The sequence below is a fragment of the Dreissena polymorpha genome, chromosome 5, assembly GCF_020536995.1.
Source record: "Dreissena polymorpha isolate Duluth1 chromosome 5, UMN_Dpol_1.0, whole genome shotgun sequence".
Classification (NCBI taxonomy): domain Eukaryota; kingdom Metazoa; phylum Mollusca; class Bivalvia; order Myida; family Dreissenidae; genus Dreissena; species Dreissena polymorpha.
The window spans coordinates 30,135,068-30,158,943 of NC_068359.1; the positions used below are offsets into that span (position 1 = coordinate 30,135,068).

General features: G+C 34.1%; 1 protein-coding gene and 1 long non-coding RNA gene across 3 annotated transcripts in view; both read right to left on the reverse strand.

Moving 5' to 3' along the window:
• Positions 1 to 17,590, reverse strand: part of LOC127880866 (prestin-like) — a 97,752-nt gene extending 80,162 nt beyond the window's left edge. The window contains exons 1-3 of one of the 2 annotated variants that reach the window (XM_052428334.1): positions 17,263 to 17,590; positions 13,679 to 13,741; positions 12,437 to 12,918 (exon numbers count right to left, since the gene is read on the reverse strand). In XM_052428334.1, coding sequence (XP_052284294.1) covers positions 12,437 to 12,918; positions 13,679 to 13,710 — 514 coding nt within the window. In that variant the 5' untranslated portion in view covers positions 13,711 to 13,741; positions 17,263 to 17,590. The remainder of the gene's footprint in view (positions 1 to 12,436; positions 12,919 to 13,678; positions 13,742 to 17,262) is intronic. The other variant, XM_052428335.1, reaches the window with a different exon arrangement.
• LOC127880868 (uncharacterized) lies at positions 1,761 to 5,671 on the reverse strand. Its single transcript, XR_008049795.1, has 2 exons — positions 5,210 to 5,671; positions 1,761 to 4,276 (listed from the first exon to the last, which is right to left on the reverse strand). It is a non-coding gene; the product is annotated as an uncharacterized LOC127880868 (long non-coding RNA).
• Positions 17,591 to 23,876: the final 6,286 nt, after the last annotated feature.

Below are 23,876 nucleotides of genomic sequence, written 5' to 3' on the forward strand. Positions count from 1 at the left end.
AAATCAGTAAAACTATTTGGCACTTTTCAGTAAACTTACTGCATGTTAACTTTTCAACAATATATATATATATACATGTATATATAATTATATATAACAGATCTTGAAAAAAACACACATCAAACTTCAAATTGTATTACTAAATTATAGGCTTTAATTGGTATTGTGACATTGACACCACTCATGCATGATACTATACAATTATACAACTATGGAACACATTATTTATGAGAAATTCCAATACATCAACATATCGTCTCAGATTTAAGGCAGATAATCTAGTGCTTTTTTGCTGCCATTTTTACTATTACACATATTTTCATTTTATGTTATGATGCATTGATTTTGTTTCTAAATTAACCAAGCAATCATGTTAAACTTTAGAAGAAAGGTGTTGTCTGATAAATATAGAAAATATAATCACTACAAAGTGAACAAAATTCAGTTGAATACTGTGACCAACAAAGATTTGCCAAAGAGCAATTCAGATCATGATTTAAATTAAATACAAGTAATATGAAAGTCTGCCTATTGGATCCCAGTTAAGACTTATTTGTCAAATCTGCACATTAATTTTCCCTTAGCCATGTAGAATTGGGGACTAAATACCATCAAGTCATGTAAAAAGGAGCAGGGTATAGCACGCTGCTATTGATCTCTTGAGCTTTCACATGAATTTTACGGGAAATTTTTATACAACAAATGATATTATAAAGTGTAATGATAAAGCATTATGAGCACAAATTATACCTCTTACTAGTGGTGCAAAAATCATTTAAGTGTCACATTTCAAAAGAAAATTTATATAAAAAGGTATTATTAATTGTTAAAACGTTATAAAAGGTTATTTCAATTCACTAAAGCATTTAATTACAAGAACAAGTGCATTTTATGTCCATTACAATACATGTAACAGTATTGGCATTGTATTTATCTGCATTTGATGTGCATTTAATACACTTAAAAATGCAGACAAGACACACTTCTAACAGAAACAAATGTATTTTTTTCTGCATTTTTCCAACATTAATACTCTTCAAGTGTATTTTTTATCATCCCAAATACACTTTACAAGGAAAAAGGTATGTTAAAATGCATTTTTAGTTTGTTTTAAGTATATTTTCAAATGCATTAAGACACTCTTTTCTTTTGCAAAAAATGATGAACAAAAACTTGAAAATATTTAATATACTAAAGTGTAGTAATTATTAAAGTTTTGTATGAGCATCAAAAACAGTGTCAAATTCATACCAGTGCCTATTTAGTAGCAGTAGGCCTTATATGGTTTACTTGTGGTAGAAATAATGCATTTTGTATAATACAACATACATAAATTAAAAAATATAGCTGCCCATACAGTTCAATACAATGTTCAATTAACTACACTGTGCAAAGTTGAAATATGACATCAAGCTTGGAATAATCTTTTCAATAATGAATAATATGCTGTTTTAATTTATAAGTGAAATAAACACTTGCATATAAAAACTGATTTTACATCAAAACTAAATGTTTAATTTGATTTTTAGCTCCACTGGCCAAAGGTCCTGTGTCCATCGTGCATCCATGCATAAACTTTTCCTTTAAACATCTTCTCCTAAACTACTGGTCCAATTCTGATGAAATTTCTTAGGAATGTTCCTGGGGTGAACCTCTTTCAAATTTGTTCAAATTATGCCCCTGTGTCAAATTTGACTCTGCCCTGGGGGTCACAAAATTGAAAATTTGCTTAAATAAGGCCTATTTTGTGAAAACTTTCAAAATCTCCCGTCCATAACCATTGGGCCTAGGGCTATCAAATTTGGTATGTAGACACATCTAATAGTCCTCTACCAAATTTGTTCAAATTATACCCCTGGGGTCAAATTTGACCCTGCCCCGGGGGTCACAAAATTGAACATATGCTTATATAGGGTATATTTTGTGAAAACTTTACAAATCTTCTCGTCCATAACCATAGGGCCTAGGGCTACCAAATTTGGTATGTAGTGGCATCTTATAATCCTCTACCAAGTTTGTTCAAATTATGCCCCTGGGGTCAAGTTTGACCCTGCCCCGAGGGTCACAAAATTGAACATATGCTTATATAAGGCCTATTTTGTGAAAACTTCAAAATAATTCTTGTCCATAACAATCCGGCGTAGGGCTATCAAATTTGGTATATAGTGACATCTAATAGTCCTCTACCAAATTTGTTCAAATTTAATCCCTTGGGTCAAATTTGACCCTGCCCCGGGGGTCACAAAATTGAACATATGCTTATATAATGCCTATTTTGTGATAACTTAAAAAAAATCTTGTCCATAACCATTAGGCCTAGGGCTACACAATTTGGTATGTAGTGACATTGTATAGTCCTCTACTTAGTATGTTCAAATTATGCCCCAGGGGTCAAATTTGACCCTGCCCCGGGGGCCACAAAATCAATTATATGCTTATATAGTGCCTATTTTGTGAATATTTAAAAACTCTTCTTGTCCTTAACCATAAGGCATAGGGCTACCAAATTTGGTATGTAGTGACATGTTATAGTTCTCTACCAAGTTTGTTCAAATTATGCCCCTTGGGTCAAATTTGACCCTGCACGGGGTCACAAAACTGAACATACACTTATATGGGGCCTATTTTGTGAAAACTTTAAAAATCTTGTTGTCCATAACCATTGGGCCTAGGGCTACCAAATTTGGTATGTAGTGACATCTAATAAACCTCTACCAAATTTGTTCAAATAATGCCTCTGGGGTCAACTTTGACCCTGCCCCAGGGGGTCACAAAATTGAATAAACGCTTTTAAAGCGCCTATTTTGTGAAATCTTTAAAAATCTTCTTGTCGAAAACCATTTGGACTATGGCTACCAAATTTGGTATGCAGTAACATCTTATAGTCCTCTACCAAGTTTGTTCAAATTATGCCCTTTGGGTCAAATTTGATCCTGACCTGCATGTCACAAAATTGAACATTATATACGCTTATATCTTGCTTATTTTGTGAAAACTTTAAAAATATTCTTGTCCTTAACTCTAGGACCTAGGGCTACCACATTTTGTATGTAGTGAGATATAGTAGTCCTCTACAAAATTTGCTCAAATTATGCCCCTGGGGTTAAATTTGACCCAGCCCAGAAGGTCACAAAAGTGTACATGTGCTTAAATAGGGCCTATATTTAAGTATTTGCACATGCAGAGAAATTTGTTTCAGCCTTTTTTCAGCAGTGGAGCGATACAGGGCCATCATGGCCCTCTTGTTTAAATACTCAAAAAATGAAACCGGTTTCATGCTTGCATGAACACAGTTTATAAATGCTGTCAGAATTATAAAATATGCAATTACTATAAATACAAATGCCAGGGAAAAGTGCTTTTTGTACTAAAAAATTCGAATGAAAATTACAATAATACATTCTGAATACTTTAGTATGTAATTAACAGTTTTGTCTGAGAAAATCACTAAATTTTATATATTTATTCAAATTCACATAAATCATTTTTCAAAAACACATAATTACTTCAAATCCTTCCACACAATACTGAAAAAAATGCACAGTTTCTGATTGTTATTGATTCTTTATTAATTTATACATGTACCATTTTTTAATCTTGATGCATCCTCAATTGTATAATGCACATCTTAATCTGTTTTAACAATTATAATATAAAGATTAAGGCTGACTCAGTAAAATAATAATCCATGATTTCTGCAGTACTTGCAGACAAACTAGGAATACTGCTGTGATATTATCTATCTATCTAATAGGATATAAATTTGGCTTCAATAGAAAAAAAATCAAAGCATACACATGTATAAAATGTGTATGTATATATTAGTTAAACTTAAATTGATTGGCCATCGATAAAAAGATATTATAATATATGTATATATATATATATATATATATATATATATCCTTGTAAAACTAAAAATTAAATATGTATGTTTCTATTACATCATTTAGGACTTTTATTTTCAGACAAAGTAGAGTGAAGCTTAAAACAGTATCCAATTGTAACAGTCAATTTTGAGAAAATCAACCTTATAATTATTTTCTGTGTTGGCCAATGTCATAATTGGTATAAAATGTATATTGAACTGGAAGTTTTCTTTATTTTAAATGATAACATTTGCTTGGTCAGCCATAATTGTCACAATCAAGTGGTCTATTTACACTGTAGTTTTCTCACTGACTATGGGTTTGTTCCGAGAATGAGCCACACAAAGTATCGTTGGGGAGATGAGTTGTCAATTTTATGTTTATCAGTCTTTCATAATCCAGTAAACCTGTAAAAAGGGAATTTGTAACTAATAATCACACAATATACACAATTAAAATTGTATGCATTTAGATTTATTTAGTACTGCACATTAATCATTTTCCAAAAATATGTAGCAACATTACATTATATAATGCTGCAATACTAAAGTAATTTACTAATTAAAGGTCGCTGATGTGTAATGGATGTGGTGTCCACCTAATGATCTGGAGGTCACTGGTTTGATCCCCAGTGTGTGAGCATTCTTAAGAAATCTCCAAGAGACACCCAAGTACTGGTTCTAGGCCCAGGAAACGAACTCAAGAACATTTCACATACATGTACGTAGTTAGTACTTTAAATTTAATCGAACTAAAAATGGGTTAAAACTAACAACTGAAACCCTTATTAAAACATTTTATTTTGAATCAAGCAAATGTGCAAATTCATTAAAAACAATGAGTAAAATTTAAAAATTCTACTTTAAAGTAATCATGATAATTGAGATCATTTTCAGAATATTTAATGATGATAATGATACAATTATATATTCCCTAAATGATAAAAATAAAACATGTCATGTTAATTTATGAAAAAAACGTTTTAATTTTATCAATATCATGTTAATTACAACTAGATACAGGCAATTAGATCAGAAACGTGAAATATTAACCCATTCATGCCTAGCGTCCTGAAAAAAAGGACATTGCAAACAGCGTAGACCCAGATGAGACGCCGCATAATGCGGCGTCTCATCTGGGTCTGCGCTGTTTGCTTAAAGAAATTTCTGTAAGAAATATTCTAAATATAGAAATAAATATACCAGACACCCCTACTTTTGGAAACAAATTGATCCAATTTAGAAGGATGGGAGAGTCCACTGGGCATAAATGGGTTAATGAACAACCCAGACATTTGTAGTGATTTATGGTCACTATTTGATTAACGTTCTATACATGACCTGTCATAAAAGGTATTTTTTAGCCAGTACTACAATCGGCAATGATAGTCTGTATTGCATACATATTCCAACGTCTATTATCGATTCGCTTCCTCAAACTGAACAAATATTTAATGTTTACATCGCGAAACGAAATGCATCCTGTTTCACTTTCGGTTTGGTTGGTTTTGTAAACACCGTAATTTCATCTTAAAAATTGGTTGATAGGGTGATTAAATAATAATGGAAAAGTAAATCACTTGGATAATAGGTCAAATTGCAACACAAATGAACGTTAATAGTGCTCTTAATATCAAAGTTTCGGTAAAAAGTTTGGCGCTAGTTCAACGCGCATGTATATAGCCTCATAACAATAGACTGACAACCTTTTGGGTAGTAAAGTAGTAATACAAGGCAATATGGCGACCGTTAGCCACGAGGCCTATCTTACGGAGGAATCCGAGATAGCCGATGTATCACGATTGGTCATGGTGTCTGTAAATACCATACATGTATATAATATCCCGCCAAAACAATATTTGCAGGTTTTGCGGCTAAACAATTAATATGATTATAGGTGCTACCTAATTTACGGGCAAAAGCTTTTTAAGTTTTTTTGATAACTATGTATTTTTAATAAATATATTGACATGATTGTGTTCAAAATATTATAATTGTTGCAATAATTACATGATTAAGTAATGCATCCAAAAAAAATCAATCTTAAAACAAGTTACATGTTCCAAGCTTAAAGATCTAGCATCTTATATTTTTTTGTTTTCTAGCCACAGGAATTTATAGCTGGTTCGGTGTCTGTGGTATAGTGGATGGGGTGTCTGCTTACTGGCTTATTCACTGGGAGGTCTCTGTATTGATCTCTTAAGTGGGAGCATTCTCTAGATAACCCTAAAGACATACTATGGCGTACCATTTGGGTTGAAAGTCAAGAAGACCTACAAGTTAAAAAGAGAAATGTACGTCAAAGTACAATAATTGTACGTCGACATAAATATAAAATACACTTCGAAGTATATATATTTGTACGTCAAAGTACAATTTGTACTTCGACATACATGTTTGTACTTCGACGTACACATTTTTTGAACAGCCAATCAAAACACTAGTCTCTTGAGCCGCTTTTCCTTCAGATTTATTCATAATAAATGTTTAAAATCTCTTTTTTAATTGAGGACAAAATGAATAAAAATATCAGAATGGTAAAAAAAAAAACACATAGAAGTTTCAAGTATTTAATGCATTGAAATAGATTATATACAAATTTGAAGAAGATTCAATTGTTACATTTTTAAAATTAAAATTATTCAGCATATTGTGAGTATTTATTGATCATGCGGGGCGGAGTATCACGACCGTCCAGTGCATTACTGTGTAGGAAATTCCCAACGGTAACCAGTTATCAAGCATTAACAGGATAAATAATGTATTATAACCTCTCCGTTGGTCGTATTTTGTGATAACCATAACTTGCATAAGTCAGAGGTTAATTCCGCCACGCCAGGTCAATAAATACGCACAATAGCTGTGAGTTAGCGGTCGATAGTCGCATAATTTGGTATAAATTATAATAATAATAATGTTTAATAAATACGCACAATATCTATGAGTAAGCGGTCGATAGTCGCATAATTTGGTATAAATAATAATAATACTTATGTTCAATGTCAAATATCTCTAAAAGCAACAGATGTAAGGTGTCTTCTGATTGGCTAACACTCAAGGGTCGGTGAAAACTGTACGTCGAAGTACATTTCTCGTTCTATCTAGTAGGTCTTGTAGACTTTCGACGTCATGGTACGTCATATAGACACTAAGTACTGGTCCTACCCAGGAACCAGTTTGTTTCATCAAATGTCTCAATTCAACTTGACAGCTTGCTAAAGCAGTTGCATTTAGCATACAGTACATATGATGTGTCAAATCAATTTTGATTGACAAATTTGACAGGATTTTTTTTAATCCAATAAGTTTTAGACTGCCAAATAACACACACTACGTATTGAAAGCCATACCTTGAGCTTTCGTCTGTATACCACTGACTTCATCAGAAGAATGATTTCTACTGTTGGGAAACGTTAACACCACTAATTGTCTTCTTATTTATTATCAATGTATAATTATGTGTAACAGCATAACAACATACTTGTTTCGCAATTAAAATATTTAATAAATACAGGTATCTTGCAGGTTTCTAATTTTCTTTCGCAAACTATTGTTGAATAGTTTAAATTGTGTCGCCACTAAAAAACTAGCCATTTTGTAGCAATTCTAAAATCACAGTCTAAACTGCATACACTTAGCTCTACAGTTACAATTTGAATGCAAATATTAGAATGCATCATGTTATATCATCCATATTTTTTTATTTAAACATTCAAATAACACATAATACAGTACATATATAAAAAGATATGTGGTATTGTGTGGATATACAAAACACTTCACATCATTTATTTGCACATAAAATAATAGTTACAAAATAAGTAAAACTCATCAACCTACATTTCAAGAATATTTACGTATATGAAATTACAAAGTGGTGTTATTGTATTACCTTTTACAAAATTAACACTGCTGGTTTTGCACTAGCCATAAAACATTTATCATGGATTAGCAAGTAACAACCAATTTATTAATTACACAATAGAACGGAAATCATATTAATTGCATTATGCATTTACTAAACAAGCTATTTGCTACTGTTTAGAATTACACTATCTTACTAAATATGATCACTGGTACTTAGTGCTTTTACATACTTGTGGTAAGTTTTGTATTACTAGTTTGACAATAATCGGCAGACACTTGTCGATATACAGACAAAATTTGCATGGAAACTTTTCATATTTTTTCAGCATAATTGCCTTCAAATTGTTAATTTAACAACCCTTTGACATTGTTTGCACATCTGATCTTATTATACCATAGCTGATTTTTGTTTATAGATAGACATATATAGACTTTTCAAAGTTCTATAAAAGTTCACACATGTTCCATCCAAGTAAACAAACAGAACCAATACAGATCACCACAGATAATAACTGTGTGTATAGCTTGGAAATTTTGATAGTTCGAGAATCCCTCCTTTGTTGATTTCTGTAAACCAAAACTGTCAGTTTTGCTGGATATAATGGCTTGTATAATGCCCAGCTCTTGCCTTGGCAGAACAGCTTCTAAAAACGGAAAACCAACAAATATCTTAAAATTTGATCAATAATGCAGACAATTTATAAATGTCTTGTTTTTTGTTGATTTCGAATCTGGAAGATTTTTTACGTAAGATTGTGGCACGAAAATTCCAACGGTATCGGATTTTGTGGTTTTAGGCCTAAACTATTTATAGTGATATGTAACCTTTTGGGATATCGGTAAAGTGCGAGCAGACGAGGTGAAAATACTTAAAAATTAAAGCTAAAAGACTAAAAAGTTAGATCTGAATATCTTAAAAATTTGTGAATAAATGTGTTTCTGGTGGGTAACAACGACAACTTACCAGAATATTGCCCATGATCAAACGTAAAACTTCTTTCTGAGAGCGAATGGAAAATGCGTCACAAATTCTGATACATAAACAGTAGGGTGTCGTTATTGAAATACCGCGAGAATACTTGAAGAATAGAGATGCCAACTATAGTGTTTAAAACAAATAATTTTTTAACAAGCGTTTGTGATTTGTCAGGATAATAATAACAATAAGATATCGAAAAGATCAAAGCAAATAAATTTTACAGAAATCGGAGATTCGGAAATATATTAAAGACGGGTTATGTTGCCCTAAATTGTGTTCGGTGAAGACTGTTACTATATGTAGTGAACCAGTCTTCGGCTTATACCCACTGAAGAAGAGCATTCAGGGGAGATAATTGAGTAATGACCTAATTCTGGAACGGTTGCGAAGAAAAACAAATGATGCGAGAATATTTAGTGCGATTCGCTACACAATTATGATGTCATTGATATAACTTTTTCTGAGGTATGTATTTACATGTGATTTAGCATATGTCAAAGCATTTTTGATTTGTTCAAGTTCATAAATAGCATCGCGAAAATATATGTCGCGTGGCAAATTTTTTTGAGACGTATCCATATGTGGTATTCTTATGTAATTTTATGTCTAAATTTCCATATGTATGAACGGTCAACGCCCGCTTCGCGGGCTTTTGCCCGTTTTATGTTTATAATCTTTTGGGGTAAACAGTGCCCCAGATAATTATTTGGGTAATAGGGTTTTCACCCATTGATTTTGAAAAATAGGGTGATTTCAATTTTTAAATAGGGTGAAATAAGTTATTAATATTTATACATTAAAATCAGTGCTGTTGTTATACAGACTATGTGCAGAATGCACATTTCAACTTTTTGTTCTGTCCCATCAACGTCAACAATTTCTAACCAGGCCAGGGATATGACTTTTTCCACTTTTGCCATTTTTTTTTGGTTCTAATCACGGGCTTTCCGTCATGTTTTTGGATGTCAACTCGCTACTTTCAACTGCTACATACACAGATTCTAACAAATTGATAACACAAATGATTCGGTTGTTTGTAATTGGTTGGAAAAAGTTTGCGATCGACATATATTTAGCTAACAATCGCGGACGTCTTTCGATCTCGCTTAGACATTTTTATTACGCACCAGTATAGAAACTGAAAGTACAGACGCTTTACAAATACATTCACGTTGTAACTATTTTAGTCAGACCCTTAATTTGCTATGAAATTAAGTCCGTATAGTGTTTGAATAACTTCGACTGCTCTGGTTCTCTGTCATCCAGGCGCTTGCTAACTTTCGAATGAATAAAATCTTCGCCGCGGTACGATAATTATTCCAATGAAAAATTACCAAAATTTAGCAAAGAATTTTCGATCGAGACTTGTATCGTACGCATCAAATCTTAAGAATAAGCGTAAAAGTCAAATTGTTTGCGTTTTCAATACGCATTATATTGAATTTCTTTGCGTTTTTAAACATTTTAATAGGGTGAAAAACGCCGATACGCAGCTTATCTCGGGCACTGGGTAAATGATACACCTGATTTCGAACCAGTATTTTGAATAAATTATTCATTAGTACATTTAGTACGGAAAGTCGTGTAAGTCTTTCAGCTCTTGATAATTTATTTATTCATTATTGTTCTTCTCGCAGCAAAGATATAAGCATTTTTTTCTTAGATATTTGGTGGAGCTGTAATAAGATGTGTTTGACGAGCGTCGAATTATCGTTTATATAGAATTTAAACTTAACCAAAGCGCAAAACTCTCTGTTTTCTATTACGTTTGATACATGTACGAAAGGTCAGAGTCGCTCATAAACTTATGTAAAGATAGAATTAATCATTGGCGTCGCACTGAAGTGCGGCGACTTGTATGTAATACGTTTTTTCTCGCTTATGGGAGGAGAATTTATTTTACAGATCAATGCATATATTTTTTGTTGTCAGAATATCTTGCATAGTGGTGATTTTTTGTGTAAATTAGTGTAAATAAGTACTGCATTTGTGCCTATTACATTTACTACAACATTTATTTTGTGTATTAGTATGTGTACGACGCCAATAATGCAAAGCTAATTCTTTTAATTAATAACTGATCACAGGGACTGGGCAATAATAAAAGATCACAGGGACTTGGCAAATACGCGAACCGGTGAAACTTTCTGGTTTTAACAAAACATAATCAAAATATATTTATTTTGTAGTTTTTCTAACAATAGCGCAGACTTTTGCTGTTCGAGTTTTGGTTAACGCGTATTTACTTCAATTTTACAAGACGACAGCGATAACACGGTTTATTGCTTTATTGATAACCGTTACACTGCAGTCAATATCTTAGTTAGAAGGTGATTTTTCAAGCGGTTCCGTAGTGTAGTAGTTACACGCTCGCTTCACATGTGAGAGGCCCAAGGTTCGAGCCCCAGTAGAATCAAATTATTTTATTTGTGTTTTATGTTAACTTTTTGTTTTGATATAGACATTTTAGTTTAAATAAATATGCTGTTTTATTGTAAACATTTTTGTTTTTATTATGCCCATGAAATATATGTGTGAGAGGGTGGGGGGGGGGGGGTGGTGGTTCGTAAACACATTATAGAACTCTATCTTTCCACTGCGTAGGTGCCCATCTTCTCGCCTTTTCTTATCAACACAATATTATAGCCAATATGGTATACGGACGATACGGACCATGGACCATACGGCCCAAAATATACGGCCCAAACCATACGGCCCAGATTTGTGGACCATACGGCCTAGGTGTACGGACTATACGGCCCAGGTTTGCGGACTATACGGCCCAGATTTGCGGACCATACGGACCATATGTCTTTACGCCATGTAGATTATTTTAATACACAAAATACTACACTGCTTAGTATGCTGTGATACTAAACAAATGTTAAAACTAAAAAACGGGTAATGAAACGTTTGTGTTCTTGATTATTTCAAAAAAGTTATTCATATTATCAGATTTTTAACTCTGAATTAATTGAATCATCAATTATCATTTAAACAATAGGCATCACGCAAACATGCACTTTCATCGATAAAATCCATTTTACTACAATTGGACATTTTTATTAAAATTAATGGATGCCGCGTGGTGACAACGTTATTTTAAATTTCTTATATCACTTAAATATCTTATAAAAATAGACGTGTTTTTATATTAACAAATAAATGCAAACAACACATCTATTATCCATGTATTTTTATAAACCAATGTGAATAAAATGAACTATGAAATATTTGGGGGTTACAACGCACAATCATAGATAATGGTTTTTTGGGGGTTATAACACCACATTATAGATAATGGCTATTTGGGGGTTATAACACAAAATCATAGATACTGGTTATACCAGTATCTTTTTCTATTTTGTTTAAAATAATCGGCCAATATATTAATATTTACAGTAGAAAAAAAATCGTTCCATGTAACTTCATTGAGTGCCTTTTACACTGAAATTCCCGACGCCCTTTCATGCTTTGCATCAATCATTATCTTGTACCGATTTCTGATACTTTACATCTATATTGGTACAATAAATAACTCATGTATAATACAAACATGTATTAAAGAAAGAAAATAAATGTTTACCAATCTACCTACCCGCGTTTTTGGGTGCTCGTGAAAACAAACAATAATGTGTAGGCGTAAACGCTCTGAATATGAGTTGAGCTTGCTTCACTTTAATAACAAAATGGGGCCCCCTTCTGTACCCAGGTTAGCTTACCTTTAGGTTTAAGAATCGCAACATCCAGTATGACAGCGTCGGGCGCAATATGGTTCACATGCGATGCGCTGTTCTCACATTCTGCAATTTTATCCGCGCAGCTCGCATTCACCTTCTTGACTCTCTTGGGCGTCTTCACGTAGTTTTCCCCGGTCTTCACGTAGTTTTCCCCGGTCTTCACGTAGTTTTCCCCGGTGGTTTCATGGCCGGAGTCCGTATCAGAGAGAGAGGACGCTACACTTTCAACCGGACTGATTTTCCTATGGTTGTCGACTATTGACTTGTCATCTTGAAAACCATCGTCCACGTTTTCACTTTCTACAAGTTCGACATTGTCTCCTATGACGTCATTTTTAGGCTCTGAGTCGCCAAACACGTTCTGACCTTGAACTTCTGACTCGACCGTGAGTTCGTCGTCTCGTTTAGTTTCACCGAGCCCTTCGCCGTTGTCATTTTCAAAAGCCCGATTTTCCATTCCTTCTCTAAAAATAAGCAGATAGAGAATTATAATAGTAATAATCAATGGAACGCATATATCTTTCATAAAATGACTTAAGTGAATGCTAAAATTAAAAATACATGTAATTAATGAGCACGAAGTTTTAATTGAATAATATTATTTTATTGTGTCGTGCCCCTTTTTCACAAAGCACGGTCCAATTGTAATTTAATCCATCAACCTTCCCGCCTCCCCCATCTGTTCCCCTTACAACTGCCCGAAAACGTCGTGCAATCGTGTACGTCTTAAATTACCAAACAAACACACGTTCTAGTTTCATAAATAAGAAGGCAATGATAAACATCCATGCAGCGAAGCTTCAAATATGTATAAAAAAGAGAAGGTAATATGGACTTAGAACTTTCATTTAAAAATAGGTGTATTGTTATTCTATGTATTTAAGTTATAGTGTAAAATATTGTAATATTTTTATTTTTTAACTAAATTTAACTGTCTTGTGAGCATTACAATTAACACAAACGCCGGAAATAATTTGTGAAAAGATATTTCTCGTTTTAAAAAACTCGCACAATATGATGATGGGCGGACAGATGCGATAAGCCGGAAATAAATGCCGCTTGTTCTACCCGTCTCGTTCATAGTTTAATCATTTGCGTATATTTTTATATTATATTCGAATTTAACAATTATACATGAGTATTTTGAAACACAATATAAAAAACTTGATAAAAAACATTTATTAAAAATATGTCCAATTAATTGATAAACGTTTATATACTCACGTAGCTGAACATCGACGCAACTCTAAAAACATTTTTCTTTGTTATGCCTAAATCCGTTGCGCACTATAAAAAATAAACATTATGTTATGTAGTATTGTTTAATTATTTCCTAGCAAAGTAACATAATTTTTTGAAATTTGACGATATATTCTGCACAGACACCCGGCCATTAATTGCCAAGGGGCCAAGTGATTACAGCAGATTGGTTTTTCATATTAACGTGAATTCGTTCGTTTGTCTTGTGCACAAATTGACAGGAACATGTGAAAACCAGTCGAATTTCGCACGTTTCCCGTCGCAATTTCGACAGGAACACATTTCATAGTCACGTATTCATTACGGGTGACAATCATAGCCAGACGAGAACCACACTTATTTGAGCCGCGTTCTGAGAAAACTGGGCTTAATGCATGTGCGTAAAGGTTCGTCCCAGATTAGCCTGTGCAGTCCACAGAGGCTAATCAGGGACGACACTTAACGTTTTTATGGTATTTTTAGTTGCAAGGATGTCCCTCCTTACCGAAAATCAAGTTTAGGCGGAAAGTGTCGTCCCTGATTAGCCTGTGCGGACTGCACAGGCTAATCTGGGACGACACTTTACGCACATGCATTATGCCAAGTTTTCTCAGAACACGACTCTTTATGACCCGTAATGTGGGTGCCTTAGAAGCAAGACATTTTTAATAGGCCCTATGATTTTGTTATACTAGTCACACTGTCATTTATAAAATGGAATTTACTAAATACATTTATATTAAGAAAGAAAAAAACTACGGCACAATTAGCAACACATTTTGACAGATGTTACTTGTTTTACTTACGCATAAACTTCATATTGATAGGTAAATATGTAAGTAAATAACAAACTGTTATTATACTGTGTTTGAATGATACGTTTATAGACTACATAAATACGTGCCTATCCAGGCCTGTTTCATGACTGTCCATTGATAACGTGCGCGAAAGCATTATCATAGATTTAATTTACTTGTATATAAATGCATTTATTTGGCAAAAATCGTTTGGAAACGATACTTCAAAGTTCACAGTTACGCAATACAGCGGAAAATATTAACCAGCAACGGAAGGGAACCAATACTGTGTTCCCGCCATCGAATGTAAAGAGTAGAGCAAGACACCTTTCGATTCTTGTGTAAAAGGACCCGGACACAGGTGCTGTATGAGGAGATTTGTATCCGCACGGTATCTAGAGAACGCTTTGGCATAAAATCATAGGGCGACGCACTGGAATTCACCGGTCTACATTGAATGAAAATATTATTTACCCAATTGTATTTTGCCAACAATAAGAGGGGTTGCTATTTTGCGCATGTTTTTTTTTTAACATTTGTGATCGAAATACTGATGCATGATTATAAGAATTGTAACCTGCATGCGTTGTAGTTTGCCTTTATGCTTTCGTTTTCAGAACCACAGCTTATTTAAACTCCTTATTTAATTGGTTCCAGGCGTAAAGTTATGTAGACAGGGACATATTCAACATATTATTTATTTATTTATTCATTTATTTGTTAGTTCGTTCGTTCGTTCGTCCCATTTATTCATTAATTAATTTATTTATTTATTTATTTATTCATTTATGTATTTATTTGGGTGGGAAAGATGGCGGAGTACACTGATGAAACCCCGCCTATTTAATAATTGCATGCATATATACAATAACACATTTTGCAATTGCAAATAAACCCGTATTATTCAAAGAACTTTGAATGAAAGAGAGACAAAAACAGAAGGTTTTACAAAATGTGTTTGTTTACAATTTACGTTTTGCACATCGTTGTATGGTGCAGTAAATGTAAATATTTTCAGACTGCAGTAACGGTTCTATTTCTACTTTTTTGTATTATTGAAAGCATGTGCATAGCTCTTACAGCTGGGATCACTTAACTGGTTATAGCTATATACCTCAGAGGTGAGCACTTCATTGGTGATATCACATGTGAAATCACACGCAGGCTTTTGTGATTGTAGAAACTCCGAAATTGTTATGCCTTTAATCCCTTAATCACGACATTATGGACCTAGTTTGTTACCTTATATGCTTCAATCGCGACTTTCACAGCATTGATCCCGATCTTGTACACCTTCAATTCATTGTTAAAAATTCGTATGCTGGTTACTTGTTAGGAAAGAACGACGCTTGTTGATTTTAAGGCCACCAGGTCAAGTGTCATGACGACAGTGGATGGTATCAGTAAACTGTTTTCCGCAAGGTATTTGATGAACACCTTGTCCTACAATCATCTAAATGGCTGCCCGGTTAGCGCGGTGCCTGGTACACGCGCTTCTCACCTAAGCGGCTCGGGATCAATCCCCGTTCCAGACAGAAAGTGAGTTTTGTCGGTGGTCGCCATACCGAACAGGACGGACTTTCTCCATATACTCCGCCCACCCCTACACATGCAGCACTAGGTCACATCAAAAATTAATATCTTTCAGTAAATACCATATAGCTGAATGTTGCAGCTAATATTCAAAATTCTTCTGACCTTTCGTGAGTCTAGTAAGATACTTAGTAAGGAGAGCTGGGGCACACTACGGGTTTTCACATAATGCATTCACACTTATCTAAATTCGTTTGCTGGTTACTTGGGGATAAAGGAAGATTTCTATAGATTTGAAGGTCACCATGTGAACGGTCAAGGGGGCTTGTAACATTAAAATTGTTTGCACACAATATCCAGAGAACGCTAAGGATCAAATAATTAGTATGTTAATTGTCGATCAAGGTAACAGAGGTATGCAAGATTTAAAAATCTAATTATAGTTGCACATGTTAGCGACTTGACTGCCCGTTGGGGGAATCATAGCTTGCTGTTGTTGTGTGTGTGTTTTTTTTTTCATTGAATGTGCTAAAACATGCGAGTCGCTTTACATTATGTGACAAAATGAAAAGATTAGTAAATAAATAGGTATGACCGACTTGCTATAGCGACTGACATTGATTCGAAAGTCGTGGGTTCGATGCTATGTTTTCACATTTGCAACTTTATCGCATATGGAGTTTTTTTCTGGCAGTTTAGAATCTTAATACCATATTAAAACATCACATCAAAATTCCCTCTAAGAGTCATATACATTTTTAGGAATACACATTTTATTGTTATTATACTTAAATTAGAGGTATGTTCGTGTGTGCGTCCGCTTTTTAAACTATTTCTCAATTTAGTTTCATTCATTTCGCAATTTAAATATTTTTAAGGAAACATTATTTTACGCGCCTTAGTCGTTTTTTATTTCCTGAAAAGTTTACATGAAAGAAATATACTTCACTTGGGTCGTATTCCAGAATTATCTTAAGTCATTTCTTATATATCTTCACTTTAGTAAAAAAAATACAAAGTTTTGTATTTCTTTACTTAATAAAGACATGCATGTTTTTTTGTAATCCTCAAATAACATTGACATAATAATGATATTTCGATGCAATTTTCGATGCCTAACTATTGCAGTATGAAATGAAAACCTGAAGAAAAAATCCAAATTTAAGGATAAAAATACAATTTGACTTAAGATGCTTATGGAATGCCAACCCAGGCGACTATGTGCACAAGACTACATACCTTACGTATCCCCGTTATTCTGACTGATCCACGCAAGCGGAAAACTGCGACCTCTTTGGAATTTTTAAAATACAATTCCTATAATACACGTCATCCTGTTGTTATATGTTTAAGAAGGTTCAGTCCTCTAACACTGCATAATCTTTTCCATCGATCGATGCTGTTTTATTAACAATACGAATCCAAGTCGAACTGCCCAGTTCGACTTCCCATTTTATACTTGGATTTAATTTGTCAACTCTGGTCCTCATAAAGGACAGGATTTTGATAAACGTGTGAGTATTTTTACGATATTGGCGATAAGAGCCAAGCTCTTGCACGACTTTTGCTCTAAGATTGGATAAGAACTAGATATAACTGGCTATTTTCAAGTGCGACGTTTCAACAACAATATAGTGGCAATTTATTATGAAATGATCATCCATGTCTATTCAGTTTTGTCAACATTATAAAACATGGACATTAACATTAAGATTGCCGTACATTTTGAGTATTTTTGCCAATTTTAAACCGATGATAAATTATAGATATTAATTAGACAGGAAAGTGCATCGTTTAAAGTCACATCGTTAAATTGTTTTACAAAATTCAAAGAAGATCGCAAGGGCTCAAGCTGGAATTATTGCGTTGAAATAATTATGGGTTTTCGGGACGATTACTCATATTCAAAACAAGATTCTTGCAAAAATAACAACTTCGGTTCGATTTACAGACAGATGTTTAAGGGTTTATACGTAGCCAGCGTAAATTTACGACTGCATTGCGTATGTTTTGATGATATTGTTTTTAAGAACAACAATTCGATGAAAACGAGGTTTGTATTAGCGGAACACGTATTTGTGAATATCGTGTTTTCTTTTAAATCCTATTTAATGAATCACATTTGGGTATAGCTCTTAAAATAAAGTACCAAACTCACTGTATATTGTCTGTTCCAAATATTTTTTCTCCTTTTTTAGTTTTGAAAAAAAAAGCACAAAAGCATTTGAAATGTTATTTCTTTAAGTGTTTGTTAGTTTTGCTTGGCGTCCATGTAGTTTTAATGCAACGTCGTTTTATTGCTCACGACTGGTAATCAAGTTTGCATATTATACGACCCACGCCTTTTCATTAAATGTTTGTCGTGTCAATTCGAAACTGATTCATTTCTCGTTTTTTGTGTTTGTTTATTTTAATCGACAAAGCGGATAAATATTTTTTATGAACTTATAAAACAACAGAATTGAACCTGATTTTTGAGTGGGCATTCAGTACATAACCTGTGTAACTTCATTCGTCAAAGGTTTGTATATGAAATCATTTTTAATATTTAAAACAGCTTATAGTAAACAGCGGAAAAACACTAAGTAAATGAAATATTTATTGCTATACATGTATTAGAAAAACTGACTGCTAGTACGGAAACTGAAGTAAATTCTTAAATTTGCTCAGGTAAAATAAATAGCCAGCTCGCTTTATGCTATTGCTTGCAAACAAACTACATTGTACCTGTAAATATACTTGACAACGTTTGAAAACCGTCTTAGTGATGATACAATGGAATTGACGCATTTAAACCGTAGCGAATTACGTATGAAAACTCATCTATCAAAGAAAATTGTCTAAACCTGCGTCGTTTTTTGCAAATATATGATAACACGGACATATTTACGGCCAAACTTACCCCTGTCTTGATAGCAACGTGCGTCAGAAGTATATACATGAGGATAAAATCCGACCTCCATAAAGGGCCGCCACATACATAATCGCCGTAAATAAACAAACACAAGCAGTATATTTTAGAAAATGAATATACTTTTTAAATACCAGAGTATAACGGAAAAATACCTCACTTGATTCAACGAAAATCCGAGAAATACGAAAACAATCTACATTGGCCTTCAGTTCAATTATTTAGTAGTTTTTTTTTTAAATAATTTTGTTTTTATATATTTCAATGTTATTAAACTTAAATTATCTCAAACTTCGTTTTAATTTTTGTTTGTCATACCTGTTTGCAAAAAAATATTTGGATCTATTTCCAACAACACAAAACATTACATCGGATTGTCTGTGTCGTTATTTCGCTAGAGTTAACCCATTTATGCCTAGTGGACTCTCCCATCCTTCTAAATTGGATTAATTTATTTCCAAAATTAGGGAAGTCTAGTATATTTATTTCTATATTTAGAATATTTCTTACAGAAATTCCTTTAAGCAAACAGCGCAGACCCAGATGAGACGCCGCATCATGCGGCGTCTCATCTGGGTCTACACTGTTTGCCAGGGCCTTTTTTTAGACTCTAGGCATACGTGGGTTAGATTACAGTATACTAATAGCAATAACTAAAATCGTTATATGTAATCTGTTTGAAATATGCAGTCATCATTTTAAGACTTGGCCCAAACGTTTAACCTTTGCGCATATACCAATTACTCAAATGGGGTTTAAAACCATAAAAATATCTTTCCAGGAATTTATTCACGCCAGTTATTTTAGTCCGGAAGAAAAGTGACCGTTGTTCACTTAACCCGGCATAACTGTGTATAGTAAATGTTAATGTCTTTTTGTTAAGGCACATGTTTCTGCTGAAGAATCCAAATGATGCGCCGGACTGGTATATATGTTTCGGTTGTGTTCTTTTTGCGTTTTAAATATATGACATCTTGGTATCAAAATGTTTATTCTGTTTAATCTGATAAAAGAAATTAATTATTGAAAAGTCAGAGAAGTTGCTATAAACACGCGATTTTCTAAAAGATATTTGTATGTCTAACACATGGTAACTATAAGCAACATCAACACCAATAGCTTTATCCTCATCATTTTTGTCGCAAATACCGCGATGATACGCAAAAATTCAATACTTATATAATCAGCAATTAAATCGTGCTTCGAACATACGGTAAATCTTAAGCGTTCAGATAATTAAATTGGAAATAAAATAAAAACACACGATTATTTTGTTGTACGTTTATCACTTTAAAGAACCGTGTTCCTCTGTTTGAACGTTCATGGACGCGTATTGAAACTGGTGTCCGTCTTGCGACCATGAGGTCTCGAGTTCGCTTTCTGTGAGCGTTCTAGAGATTTCACAAATTAACACATTGTCAGGTTTATACTCGAAATTGACCTAAGAGTGCCTCAATAAGCGTTGAAATCAAGTAAAATAAGTTAAATTAGTTGTTCAGTCTTCGATTTAAATAAAATAAATGCATCGAATAAATTGCACAAGATGCAGATAAATTACATTTTTTATTCGTACATAGCATAGGATTAACTCGTACCTTTCACATTTATTATTCACGAAATAATACACGTATTTTAAATACATCGGTTGTAAACCGTTTCAACGAAAGCCCGAAACCATGATCAGCATACTGACGTCTTCATCCACCAAGGCACATTCGATGTTGACCTCCTCGCATTTCACGACATCTTCCTCTGCGATCTGGTATCGATCCCCACCACCTTGTTCATGATAAGATGAGCAGTCATTATCAGCCAGTGCTTTCAGAGCACGTTTCCTGCTTTGGCGGTGAAGCTTCTTCTTAAGCTTAGATTCTTTGTTTCGTTCACGTTTTTCGTGTTTTAACTCTCTCTCTCTCTCTCTCTCTCTCTCTCTCTCTCTCTCTCTCTCTCTCTCTCTCTCTCTCTCTCTCTCTCTCTCTCTCTCTCTCTCTCTCTCTCTCTCTCTCTCTCTCTCTCTCTCTGTCTTCTCAATTTCGTGTCGATTTTTTGCTGGATCCTTTTCGTCATTCTCTGTATCCCATCTCCGTCGTATAATCGCCTCGTGCCAAATTTTAACAATCTTTCTCATGGTTGTATGTGCAGCGTGACTCTATTTCTATTGCTCATGAAATTCTGCTATGGCAACAACGTTCTATTTACGATATGTGTTTTTGACGTCATGACGGCACATGTGTTAAAGCAGAGTTGTGATTCTTAACAAATTAAGACAGACAGAAAACCGACAGACAGACAGTTTATTCGGGGTTATACAAATATACATCGTTTTCATGCTTAAATACACACATAATTCTCTGTCAAGTAACTAGGCATAACAACATAACACTAAATACCAAATAATAATCATTAAAGAATATAAATACAGATACAACAATAAGATATACTACTACTACTAATAATAATAAAATGTGATTCTTTACCATTTAACGCATTGGAAAAACCCAGCGATCTGAAATAATGTCATGCAATTTATTTATTTGAAATATAGGTATAATATTTTGTCAATATTTATAAAATAGAAAAGGGTTAACATTTGCGAAACAAGAGGGCCCGAAAGGCCCAAAGTCGCTCGCCTGAGATTCTCACAACTGACCTGTTCTGTGCAGCTCAAGATGTCATAAGAACAAATGTGAACACCTTATCGGCAACGTTTTTTAACAGACTGAATACATTTTCATACACATCCAAAATATCATTTAATCAAATATTCTGACCAAGTTTTATGAAGATTGTACAACAAATGTGAATTAAAGAGTGTTAACACGTTTTTACAATAGCCATATAAGGAGAAATGCCCCGCCCCCTGGAGTACTCGTCAAAGATATAATATGGATGAATCTTCTGACCAAGTTTCATGAAGATCGGACAATAAATGTGGCCTCTTGAGTTTTACTAAAGCCATATTTAGCCATATAAGGAAAACTGCTCCGCCCCTGATGGCCATGTTTTTCAACCAACCGGAACCATTTTCGAACTCATCCAAGATATCATTGGGACAAATCTTCTACTAAGTTTCATGAAGATCGGACATTAAATGTTGACTCTAGAGTGTTAACAAGGTTTTACTAAAGCCATATATAGCCATATCAGTAAAAATGCCCCGCCCCCAGGTGGCCATGTTTTTAAAGCAACCGGAACCATTTTCGAACATGTCCAAGTTTCATGATGATCGGAAAATAAATGTGGCTTCTAGAGTGTTCACAATGTTTTAGTACAGTCATATAAGGAAAAATGCCCCGCCCCAGGCGGCCATGTTTTTCAACCAAAGGCATCATTTTCGAACGCGTCCAAGATATTATTGGGATGAATCTTCTGACCAAGTTTAATGAAGATCGGAAAATAAATGTGGCCTCTAGAGTTTTAACAAGGTTTTACTAAAGCCATATAAGGAAAAATGCCCCGCCCCTTGGCAGCCATGTTTTTAAAGCAACCGGAACCATTTTCGAACTCATCCAAGATATCATTGAAACCAATCTTCTGACCAAATTTCATGAAGATTGTACATTAAATGTGCCCTCTAGAGTGTTAACAAGGTTTTACTATAGCCATATAAGGAAAAATGTCCCGCCTCCTGGCGGCCATGTTTTTCAATCAACTGGCTTCATTTTCAAACTCATCCAAGATAATATTGGGAAGAATCTTCTGACCGAGTTTCATTAAGATTGGACAATAAATTTGGCCTCTAGAGTATTAATAAGGTTTGACTATAGCCATATAAGGAAAAATGCCCCGCCCATTGGCAGCCATGTTTTTCAAGCAAACGTAACCATTTGCGAACTCATCTAAGATATCATTTGAGACAAATCTTCTGACCAAATTTCATGAAGGTTGGACAATCAATGTGGGCTCTAGAGTGTTAACAAGACAAATGTTGACGCCGCACAACAGACAAAAGGCGATCACAAAAGCTCACCATTAGTACATTATGTTCAGGTGAGCTAAAAGGCTACTTTGATTAAGTTGTAAACGTATGTTTGTCTTATTTAAGAGATTTAACCCTCAAGCAAAACTTCCCGAATAAGTAATCTTTCACAAAATCGGACTAGGCATTTTGATCGACTCGTTATCGTGTCAGTATTTAACCACAGAGCACGGATCTGCTTACAATCAACTTTTGAACTTATTTAATTAAACCAGCTTATTAAACCATCTTAGGACTTTTCGCATAATTTGAACGAAACGGTTATATCTGTACATACATGCATGCAGTAGCTCCCTCGTTAGAATAAAAACAAATAATTATTTTAATCTAATGGTTATCATGGTCGGATAAGAGTCATACGCAAGCTCCAGAAATAGTAATTATAATCATCACTTCACTTAACCCGTAGTCTGGTACCGTTTTGCACCACAGTTGAGGTAATTATAAACCACATAGTTCTCATAGATATTATCTCATCTTATAACTTCCGGCTTGTGACTGTCGCCTCCAATCTATTTGTTATGTGCCAATACTAAATTTCTCGCACCTATAAATGTTAATACAGCTCTAAGCTTCCATTCAGAATTGTAACGAGATATTTAAAAGTGACATACTTTGAATAATAATGGCTGCCGATATGTATTTCGGAAAGCTTAAAGATTTAAAATTGTTCTTTCGCTAACCTAGCTGAAATAGTGTTCGAATATAACCTTGGACCGTAGATGACACTTATTGAAATTTGGGTCACTAGGTCAAAGGTCAAGGTCACTATCACACTAAGTGTGAAAATCGTTTCCGATTAATAACTCGTCAACGAATTGACCGATTAGCTTGATACTTTACATGTGCATTGACCTTGGACAGTAGATGACCGCTATTGAAATTTGGGTCACTAGGTCAAGGTCACTATCACACTAAGTGAAATTAGTTTCCCATCAATAACTCGTCAACGAATAAACCGAT